Here is an 11846-nt window from a genome sequence, read left to right on the forward strand (position 1 = left end):
AGAAGACATTGAGCCTGAACTGTGTCTATGTGAGGGATCAGGTCTGCAAATTAGCCCTTGACTAGATGCTTTATGGACACGGCATCGGTTACTATTTTAAATGCAACAATATTCTCTGTTCTGTCCCTTTTAAATAAAAGAGGAAATAAATAAAGCTTTGTCCCTCATTTTATTTCATGTGGATAGGCCCAGTAGAGATATAAACCATAAACTAGAATGTTGTGATGTGACATAGTGAATTGTACCCACTGATCAAACATCAGAGGAGAACAACAGCTGGTATTTTCATAGAGTTTAAAAAACAGAGCATTTGATGCAATAAATCATAAATTATCATACAAAAAATGGAACAGTATGGAATAAGAGGTGTAGCTTTAAATAGTTTAAAAAGTTACTTAGAAAATCAGTTGATTAAACTGAGAGAACACTGCTCTACATATACACCGTCTGTGGTCTGCCACAAGGGTCTGTGTTAGGACCAAAATTATTTATTTTATTTATGAGTTTTTGTTTAAAGCGGTATTATTTTCAGATTATACCTAATTATTTTGATATGGAGACAACATACAACAATTATATGAAATTTGAGCAGCTAAAATATGGTTTGACGTAAATAAATTACATTTAAACTTGAATAAATCTAAAGTAATGTTATTTGTTATTTTATAATGAAGACAAACAAGTACTCTTACAGATACCAAATGTACAAGGCATATACAAATACTACTAATTCATTGTTTATTAATGCCAAATTACTTAAATTGAATGATTTAATTATTCTGCCAACTGCTCAAGTAATGTATAAAGCTAAAAGCCAAAAAATATTAAACAACTTTTTGTGAAAGGGAAAGTCATTATAATGTAAGAGGCTTTTAAAACTTTACAGTTCCTTGTGCTTGAACAGCAAGAAAATGCTTTTGTATTTTTGTTTGTGGTGTCAAATTTTGGAACAACGTGAAAGTAGAACTAAAACATTGTCCAAATATTCATGCATTCAAAAGTGCATTTAAAAAAAAGGATTCTTTCAAATTACCGTGTAGAAGAAATAAATGATTAGAGCTTATGTCATGAAACGTATATAGTGTACAGTTACAGCCTATAACGTATTTTGCATATATGTTCATTACATAACATTGAAGAAAATAGGAAAAAAAGGGGCGGGGTTAAACAAGTATTTACTTCCTTCCACTCCTTTTCGGACATAAAACAGACTGTGTGACAACTGCTTTTGTTTGCTTATTACACAAAAGATGTATTTATATTTTGTATTATGCATATGCATTTATGTTTTTCAATGCATGTTTTATGAATTACTGTCCGAATAAACACTCGTTCATTCATTCATTCATACAATATATTGGAAATCTTGATTCAAAATATTATGTTTTGCATTTGACATTATTAGCTTACTCTTAGAAGAACTTCCAAAGAAAAAACTGTGGAAAATATGCTAAGACACATTTGAACAAATGACTGCCAATGAGCCAAAGCTGCTCCTGCCAAGTAAAAATTCAAGAGATACTTCACCTCATCATCAACAATGTGATAATTACTACTGCGTCATTGCAGATACTTATCATTGACATGCAGTATTATCAACTGTCTAATTATGTAGTAATAATAGCCAATGAATTACAGGTTTCCACATCCATAATTTAGGGTTACAGTGGGGCAAAATGTATACATCAGTCACCAATTGTGCAAGTTCTGTAATTTTCCTCATAGGTTCACATCACCTGTAAGAGACAAAATGAGAAAAAAAATATCCATAAAATCACATTGTCTGCATTTTTTAAGAATGTATTTGTAAATTATGGTGGAAAACAAGTATTTGGTCAATAACAAAAGTTCATCTCAATACTTTGCCACATACCCTTTGTTGGCAATGACAGAGGTCAAATGTTTCTATAAGTCTCCACAAGGTTTTCACTCACTGTTGCTGTTACTTTGGCCCATTCCTCCTGCAGATCTCCTCTAGAGCAGTGATGTTTTGGGGCTGTCGCTGGGCAACAAGGACTTTCAACTTCCTACAAAGATTTTCTGTGAGATCTGGAGACTGGCTAGGCCACTCCAGGAACTTGAAATACTTTTTATGAAGCCACTCCTTCGTTGCCCGGGCGATGTGTTTGGGATCATTGTTGTGCTGAAAGACCCAGCCACGTTTCATCTTCAATGCCCTCGCTGATGGAAGGAGGTTTTCACTCAAATACATGGGGTGTTTCCACCCTCATGCTTCACAGCGGGTGTGGTCTTCTTTGGATGCAACTCAGCATTCTTTCTCCTCCAAACATGACAAGTTTTTACCAAAAAGTTCTATTTTGGTTTCATCTGACCATATGAAAATCTTGCTTTTTTGAAGGTGACCAAATACTTATTTTACTGAGGAATTCACCAATTAAGTCATTAAAAATCCTACAATGTGATTTCCTGGATTCTTTCCCCCCATTCTGTGTCTCATATTTGTAGTGAACCTATGATGAAAATTACAGGCCTCATCTTTTTAAGTGGGAGAACTTGCACAATTGGCGACTGGTCAAATACTTTTTTGGCCCACTGTATGTAAATGTTAATATGGGCAAAATAAGAGACAATAGAGATGGTGGTAAAACTGACCCAACTCATTAGAGGTAGGTTCTACTTACAAGGTAAAGGATTACTACCCTAATCAGATTACTATTTAAAGTAATGCAGTAATAGAAGGTGTTACAATTTAAAATTGAGTAATTAGATTACAGTTACTAGCACAGGTAACTTTTAATTATTTTGTCCTGGCCAAAAATGTGTGTAATGCATATTATTGTGTAGTAAAATAATCTTATCTTTTGGTTACAGAACAGAACATATGTAAATATAGTTTATATTTATATCTGGACTATACATGTTGACTGGTGTGATATTAGGTTAAATATTAGGAAGTTTATTTAATGGGAAGATTTGATTATTTTTATAAGTTAATTCCTGTGCTGCCTAATACCACATCTAATACCTGAGAAAGTGTGTAGAATCTGTTAAAAAGCACAGTGGTCACACTCACACACACTGGGAGCTAAACCACACCTGACACTTGATTTTACCATAATACAAATCTCTTTGTACTAGCTGGTTTATCCGTTCATTGTCGGGTTGTCAAATTATCAAAAATCAGATACTAATCTATACTAAAACTAGTATTGAAACTATACTCATGTGAGCAAGTACAAATATTAAAACAAATCCCGTAAATATGATAAAATCAGACCTTGTTTTAGAATTATCTTAAACTGTATCAGAACTAGTATAAGACCACATGGTAAGTTGAAGTACTTTTTGATGTGTGTTATATATCATTAACTACACAATTCATTTCTATGAATTTGACAAAAAAAAAAAAAAAAAGACTCAAAATAAAACCACTGCGCCAACTTAGTCATGCTGAATTTAAGGTTACCAAAAGCAAACAATCATTTTTTTAAGGTGCAACCCTTTTGTCCATGGCTCCAGATTGTTATTTTTAGTTGTCAGACAACATTTTGTTTTTCAAAGTTGCGTGTGACTCTGGATAGGTAAGTGCTCATTAATGTAAATCCAATGCATAACAGGTGTTTGAACTCGCCTTACAGCTTGGATGAACTCCAGATACCTGTGATTTCAAATGAATTTGAAATATGAAAATAAAGTTGTCCGGTGTTGGGCAATTTATCGGGCGAGCATTTTAATCATTGGATTTATATAGCGTCTTTCTCACTCAAAGGGTTTTACAGTGCAGGATTCATTCACAACATACTCAGTAGTGAGAAGCTACTGCCATAGTCACAGCTGCCCTACGACAGACTGATGGAAGCGGGGTTGATAATCTGTGCCATCAGCCCCATCCGACGACCACCTACGCCAGTGTCGGGAATAATGCTGTTTAACTATAACGGTGTTAGTAATGGTGTTACTTTTACCAGTAAAAAGTAATCTAATTATTCTTTCCTCTGCTGTGACGCTCTTATAGTTACGCTGTCATTGTAACGGGGCTCATTATTTTACTGAGATCCAGCACAAAATCACAAATCAGACTCAGCTTTCTCGTCTCATTCAGAAGAGCTGCAAAGTTTTCCCTTAGTTTTGGGAAGTAAACAAGACTGAGACGAGAAACTGGAGACAGTGATCGGCCAAAACAGAGACTGACTGTAAATGTGACCAATCAGAAGCAGCTCTAGGCAGTCTTAAGTACTTTTCTGGTATTTCATTGGTTTAGCACTGGCGCGCGGTCAAATATTCCGTTTTCAACAAACATGAGAAAATATGCTGATTGGATTTTATGGATATACTTCAGAGTTTACAGATCGCTAAAAAAGATGCCAGAGTTGTGATAATGGACACAGCCAACACTGCTCGTGCTACTCATCATAAGTGCAGCTAATCTAATATGTTTGGTGGTTCACCTCTGGTTGTATCAGGTCTGTCATGTGGTGTGCACGTTTGTAATGTTCTGATATCTGTGCGTTTGGTAAATGCGGTTTGGTCACAGTCCGCTGTATAAAAGGGAATGTATTTTGTTCTTTGTTGTTATGACTGTACATTTGTAAGTCCGTATTGGTGATAGTGATCTCTGTGGAGAAGAGCCTATAATGATGGTTTTTAGTGCATCTGATGATTTGCAGGACCAATAAGGCTGAATAAAGCTTTTTTTTTTTTACTTGAAAAGGCAGCTAAGGTGTATTTTTGAGGATTTTATGTTGGTAATTTAATAGTTACTTTATCAGGCCAGTTTGTCTGCGTGGACATGTATCAAAAATTTTATGTAAACCAACAAAGTGGTTGTATACATTACACTGGGTTACAAAAAACATTTTTGAAAGTTGTCTGTGTTTTTTCAACTGAATTAGGACCATTTAGCACAGCTGAATCCAAAAATGATATCCATTTTTCTCAGTCAGGTCAGATTTTTATGCTAATTTGATTTTGAAAAATCTGATCTTCTGACTAAATTTATTACAATTTTGTGACATTATCAGTTGATTTTCTTTAATATTTCTCATCCAAAAAATGTTTTAGGAGATAAAAAATAGTTTTCTAACAGAATGTATTAATTAAATGTTACGTTATGTAAATTGATAAAGGTAAGTACATGTAAATTGAAACGTTACGTTATCATTGTGCAAAATTCAGGACATGAACTTCAGTTTTTATGAACCCCTTGAATGCTCAGCAGCAGGGACGTCTCTCTTCAGAGTCCAACAGTAATCAGCCATCATGACTGCATCCCAGCGTCCCTGATACCTGGTCTCCATCTCTTTTATGTCCTGATGGAATCTCTCCACCTGCTCATCACTCAGTGATCCCAGATTCTCAGGAAACCTGAACATTTAGCTCCTTTTGGGAAAAAGGATGTGGAGCATCATCATTAAAACCACACTGGAGGAATCTTTGTCACTGATGTCAAGATCTTCTCCAAAGACAGGTAATGGAATTTCATCACAGTGAGCTACAGGACGACGTGCTGATTCACGGTCAGGATACTTGAGGCTGCTTCGGTTCTTTCTGTTGATCCCAGTCACATCAATAGCCCAGAAGTAGCTATTGATGTCAGCTCCCTCCAAACCATGGGAATTCCAAACTTCAGACAACTCTTCTTGTCTTTAGTCCACTGACGCAGATACTCGGTGCATGACTTGCATGCCATGTGTGGCGCCCAAGCTTCATCTTGGTTACCAAGTCTAATCCCAAAATAAGCATGGTAAGCACGCTTTATGAAACTTGTGACTTGATTCCTGTTAGGAACATTGGTGTATTCACCGCAGATGTAGCAGAATATGTCAGGCTTATTTTTGCAAGATCTTCTAGTCGAAGCCATTTCATTCACATGTAATATAAAAAAAACCAATTAGTCATAAGTTGGCACATGCAAAATCTTCAGAATTTGTTTATAGCGAGAAATATAACAGAATTTTGCATCATATGACGTGAAAATACTCATACATGTAAACAAAATCGTCCAAAAACAAATATGTAGCTTAGTTCAGAACGTTGACCTGATTGAGCAAAACCAATGTGATTTTTGGATTCAGCACATCAAAATTATCCTAAATCAGCTAAAAAATATTAGACAATAAATTTAGTGATAACCAGTGTTATCAGTCAAAGTTTTTTCTTCTTTATTTCCATGATGTTTTGCATTATAGATTCTCATTGAAAGCATGAAAACTATTAATTAACACATTAAAAAAAAAAATTACTAGTATAAAAGTAGTAAACAAAGAAAAGAAAAAAAAAAACATTGAATGAGGGTGTGTCCAAACCTTCAACTTGGCAGTGTAAAAGAAACCAAAGCCATACAGAGTTAAAGAGTAAATTAATCTCAGGATTATGTGCTAAATTTACTACATCCTATGACAAGTTAATATAGGGTTGGAGACTCAAGTCCATTGTAAAAGATAAATGTTAAGGCAATTAATTGCAGTTGTTTAAACAAACAAACCTGATCCACATGCTGTGATGAAGCCGAAATGTCATGAACGAAACACAATGATAAGACATGTCCAGCTCAACCAGTTCAGACAAATCACGTCATTTCTGAGAGTCATTGATAACTAAAAATAACTTAATTATAGCTGTTTCCTCTTACATCTTATGTATTCAAATTGTATTTATTTCAGATACATCTTTTTACTTGCTTTGTTAAAATCTATTTGATAGATTTTCTGTGCATATTTTAGGTCATTCATTTAGAATGATTAAACTTATAATCAGTCTGTCCTTAATTTTTATGCCTATTATTTTTAGAGTTGCCATATTCTAGTGGAAAACCAAACCTAAATGTGCACTATATATAAGTTTTTTGAAGAAAAGTGTGCTACCTTCTTGTCTGAGATGCTTGAAATACTCCACAGTATGACATTAAACATATTTATCTCCATGGAGACACGTTACAGGTCAAAGTAACTGTTACTCTGCACATTTATTTGTATAGTACTTTCCAACAGCCAAAACAAACTTAAACACACTCATTTTGCTTACGTTATTAGGCCTGTTACTGCTCATAATTTCATTTGAAAGGTTTTAATGATTTTTATGAAGTTGACTACTGTTTTTTCTTCATCTTGAATGTTAGAAATTTAGGGGTAATACTGGACTCAGACTTGAACATCACATCAAATCAATAACATCTGCAGCTTTTTACCACCTAAAAAACATTGCAAAAATCAACTGTCAAAACCAGAATTGGAGAGACTTGTCCAGGCATTTGTCTCCAGTAGGTTAGACTACTGTAACGTCCTGCTCACTGGACTCTCCAAACGAGCCTTAACACAACTGCAGTACATCCAGCACACTGCTGCTCAGGTCCTGACTAGAACCAGGAAGTACTTCACACGTGTCCTGTGGCTCAGGTCTCTGGCTCCTGTGGCTCAGAGAATAGACTTTAAAGCAGCTCTGTGTGAAGAAATCTCTCCATGGACCAGCACCAAAGAACATCTCTGACATGTTAGTGCCACATGAACCATCTCACACTCTGAGGACTTCAGGGACCGGCCTCATGCTGGTCCCAGAGTCAGGACTAAACAGTGTTTCAGTTTTGTGCAGTTAAAACCTAGAACAGTCTTCCTGAAGATGTGAGAAAGGCCTCTACTTTGACAATGTTGAAATTCAGGCTCAAAAAGCTTCTGTTCTGTAGCTGTGCATATGACTGAAAGGGTTTTATTCTGCAATCTTCAATTTTAATGTTACTTTTATGATGATTATTTATGTTTTCTTTCTTCTATGTTTTGTTTGTATTGTGGTTTTAATGTCTTTCTTATTCTGTAAAGCACTTTGAATTATGTTGCGTACATATGGTGCTATACAAATAAACTCGCCTTGCCTTTTTATTGCATTTAAAAATGTGTCTTTACTATGAGCGGGTCTGCATCTCCATAAACTCAATAGTATTAATAATATTGAATGCAAATCGGAGGCAGCTAAAATTAATACTGTCAAAATGCTCATAGTTTTACTCAATAATAGGCAACATTTGCGCATTTCCCTTTTAGATATTTCTTGACACTAAATCACAAACTAGAATCTGAAATCCACCATGTCCACCAGTCCATGGAATGTTGTTTTAACTTCTCAGATTGTTACGTGTTTCCCAGTCCAAACAATGCAATCTATATTACATATAATCAGCTATATTACATAAAAGGATGTTGCTTATTATGGTATTTACTGTAAAATAAACCAGGGTGGGGATTCTCATATTTGTTGGTAATTAATCTACTGTCATATTGTTATTTCAAGTTGAATGGGCGTTTCTTTTTATCCTCCATAACACCTGCCTTGTTCTGACAAAGGTATTTAAAGGAAGTTGCTCTTTTCATTTCACTAAGAAGCAAAGAGCAGTAAACTCTACACTTGGCCTGAACAAGCCAGAGGACCTTCTTGATATCGTTCACTTCAGGCAAAATGAAGAAACTGGTACGGACTTACATCTTTTTAATGACATTTCCAACTATTCTCTAATTCTAATCAACATTTTCTTTATATTTTTTAGATTCTAATCCTCTTGTTGGCTGGACTGGCCTGTGGTAAGTGAAATTTAAAAATGTTTTCAGTCTCTACTATTTCATTTTCTTATTTCAATTTAGTTAATTTTACTGTTTACTTAAAATCATTCATTGTTTTGCTTCATCCAGAAACTTACCAGAGGGCGTTTCCTAGAACCAGTGCAGAGAGTGACCAGCAAGGAACCCAAGACGATAATGACGATGATGATTCGTCTGAAAGCAGTGAGGATATCATGAGTTATGATGACCAGAGTAAAAGCAGAAGTGACGAGTCGGATGATGACAGTAACAAGAAAAAGCACAATCGTAACACCAGAGAAAGCTCATTTGAAAGTGACATGAGCAGCCCTGATGAAGACATTAACAGCAGCAGTCAGCAAAGTCTTGACTCCGATGATGAGACCAACAGCAATGAAGGGGATTCCGAGAGTACCAGTAACGATACGTCCGACGACACTTCAACTGATGAGGCCGACAGCGATGAAGGGGATTCCGAGAGTACCAGTAACGATACGTCCGACGACACTTCAACTGGTGAGACCGACAGCGATGAAGGGGATTCCGAGAGTGTCAGTGACGATACGTCTGATGACAGTGCAAGTGATGAGACCGACAGTGATGAGGGGGAATCCGAGAGTGCTGGCGACGATGCATCCAATGACCTTCAAAATGCTGAGACCGGTATTGTAGAGGAGGATACGGAAAGTGCCGGCGACGATGCATCCAATGACCTTCAAAGTGCTGAGCCCGTCAGTGTAGAGGAGGATACGGAGAGTGCCGGCGACGATGCATCCAATGACCTTCAAAATGCTGAGACCGACAGTGTAGAGGAGGATACGGAGAGTGCCGGCGACGATGCATCCAATGACCTTCAAAATGATGAGACCGACAGTGTAGAGGATACGGAGAGTGCCGGCGACGATGCATCCAATGACCTTCAAAATGATGAGACCGACAGTGTAGAGGAGGATACGGAGAGTGCCGGCGACGATTCAGCCAGTGACCTTCAAAATGCTGAGACCGACAGTGTAGAGGAGGATACGGAGAGTGCCGGCGACGATTCAGCCAGTGACCTTCAAAATGCTGAGACCGTCAGTGTAGAGGAGGATACGGAGAGTGCCGGCGACGATTCAGCCAGTGACCTTCAAAATGCTGAGACCGTCAGTGTAGAGGAGGATACGGAGAGTGCCGGCGACGATTCAGCCAGTGACGCTCCAAACGGTGAGCCTGGCAATGAACAGGAGGATGTGGAGAGTGCCAGCAGCAATATGTCCGACAACACTTCAAGTGATGAAGCTGACAGCGATGAAGAGGATTCCGAGAGTACAAGTAACGATATGTCAGACAACACTTCAAGTGATGAAGCCGACAGCGATGGGGGGGATTCTGAGAGTGTCAGTGATGATACGTCTGATGACAGTGCAAGTGATGAGACCGACAGTGATGAGGGGGAATCCGAGAGTGCCGACGACGATGCATCCAATGACCTTCAAAGTGCCGAAACCGTCAGTGTAGAGGAGGATACCGAGAGTGCCGCCGATGATGCATCCAATGACCTTCAAAGTGCTGAAACCGTCAGTGTAGAGGAGGATACGGAGAGTGCCGGCGACGATGCATCCAATGACCTTTAAAGTGCTGAGACCGGCACTGCAGATCGGTGACTGGGGGGGCAATAAACAGGATGCCGGCAACAGCAGTACTGATGACGGTGGCAGCAGCATGGATGAAAGGGTCAGATAAGCACTATTGTATTTAGTAATGTATTTAGATATTACTATGTTGTAGCCTATATTTTGTTGCATATTTACATAAATAAATATTCTAAAATAAAATGGGCTTGGGTTTCAAGTCTGGGGCCTTGTAAGAATGTGGTGTGGTTTGAATGTGGTGTGGTTTGAAAATTGGTAAATTGGTGGTGGTTGGAGGGACAGATCAGTCTACTCCAGGGCAGTCGTGGCTAGTATTGGTTTACCACTACAGAATGTGGAGTGAATGAATAGTAAAGTTAATTCACTCCAATGTAAAGTTCTTTGATAGTCATCAAAAGTGCAAGGCAACAGATGTCTAGAACTAGCATTCTCCCAAGTGTCAAAAAAGGAATTACAAATTACAATGTATAGTGAAGAAGTAAGTAGATAAGCTAGCAGCTCTGCAGCTGTTTGTCAAGTGAGAACAATTAGATTAAAAGAAAAGATAAGGCACTGAACCTTTCTTATTTTGTTTCACATATTACATTCCAAAAAGACAAAACAAACTTCCAAAACCACAAATAAATATAATAAGAAAAACACAACACAAATCTTGCCTTGCTCTAAATCATGTGCAAATTATGGGCCAGGGCCAAATGCAGCCATCAAACCAGTTTTACCTGAATGGGCCCAAATTACCATAAACATAAGATCTTTTTACTGCAAATTAAAAAAGAAATCTGCATTGATTGTGTTTAATAATAGACAATGCACTTCTCTATTATTAAACAAAATGCACTGTAAAGTGAGTAGATAATGCACAGTGCATTGTCCATTCACTCCACACTCGATGATGGTAAACTACTACTGTAGCCACAGCTGACCCCCTGACATCAGCCCCTGCAACAGGGGTGCGCAAAATTTTTGACACACGGGCCACAATGGGTTCAAAAATTTGATAGAGGAAAATACTCTCCAAAACGTAACTGAATGCAAATACAATGATAATAACAATCTTTCCAAATATTCAAAAATATCAGAAAATGTGAAAATTCAACCTGGCAAATTTCAAAATAAAACATCTCATTCTGACTAGAGACTGCCAAAAGTATTTTATTTATTTTTACCAATTATTCATGGTAAGTAGTTGGCATGTAAAATTTTTGACAAAAACATTAATTAGTATTACATGCTGAATAAATACAAATAAATTAATTTGGGCATTTTTGTTGTTTCCCAAGTTCAACTGGTATTCAGGATTATCCAAAATCTGGCTCCTTCTCCCCTCAAAGAGTTTCTACATCAAAGTTTAAATGTAACAACCAGAGTCAAAAGAACTACCACCAGAGGGCAGTGCATTATTCCAAGATGCATAAGGACCTTTGCACTTTTATCAAAGGACAAAACAATGGAATAAGCTTCCAATACGGCTGATAAGTCAAAGTACTCTTTTTTCTTAATGGATAAGTATTACAATCACACTTGTTTGGATTTTTGAGCCCATTTTCCATGGGCGGAGATATGGTACAGATCAGTGCAATCTGAAGTGTTTTTACTGTCGAAAGTAAAATGTACCAGGTTAACACAAGGTACTAACTCCAAGACGTCTCTAGCCCAGACCACTCTCACTTTGGCTAAGGAGGAACTACAC

At 37.3% G+C, this 11846-nt stretch overlaps 1 protein-coding gene across 1 annotated transcript; it reads left to right on the top strand.

The window, feature by feature from the left end:
* Positions 1-8327: 8327 nt before the first annotated feature.
* Positions 8328-10343, top strand: LOC117380471 (dentin sialophosphoprotein-like). Its single transcript, XM_055225794.1, has 3 exons — positions 8328-8418; positions 8495-8528; positions 8637-10343. Exons 1-3 carry the CDS (start codon positions 8407-8409, stop codon positions 10136-10138), a joined length of 1548 nt encoding a protein of 515 aa, XP_055081769.1. The 5' UTR covers positions 8328-8406; the 3' UTR covers positions 10139-10343.
* The last annotated feature ends 1503 nt before the right edge of the window (positions 10344-11846 follow it).

The sequence above is a fragment of the Periophthalmus magnuspinnatus genome, chromosome 13 (genome assembly GCF_009829125.3).
Source record: "Periophthalmus magnuspinnatus isolate fPerMag1 chromosome 13, fPerMag1.2.pri, whole genome shotgun sequence".
NCBI classification, from domain to species: domain Eukaryota; kingdom Metazoa; phylum Chordata; class Actinopteri; order Gobiiformes; family Gobiidae; genus Periophthalmus; species Periophthalmus magnuspinnatus.

What these genes read in the sequence shown, in the direction of transcription:
- LOC117380471 (XM_055225794.1), top strand. An exon ending in GTTGGCTGGACTGGCCTGTG is followed by an intron (nt 8,529 to 8,636) that starts GTAAGTGAAATT and finishes TGCTTCATCCAG; the next exon opens with AAACTTACCAGAGGGCGTTT.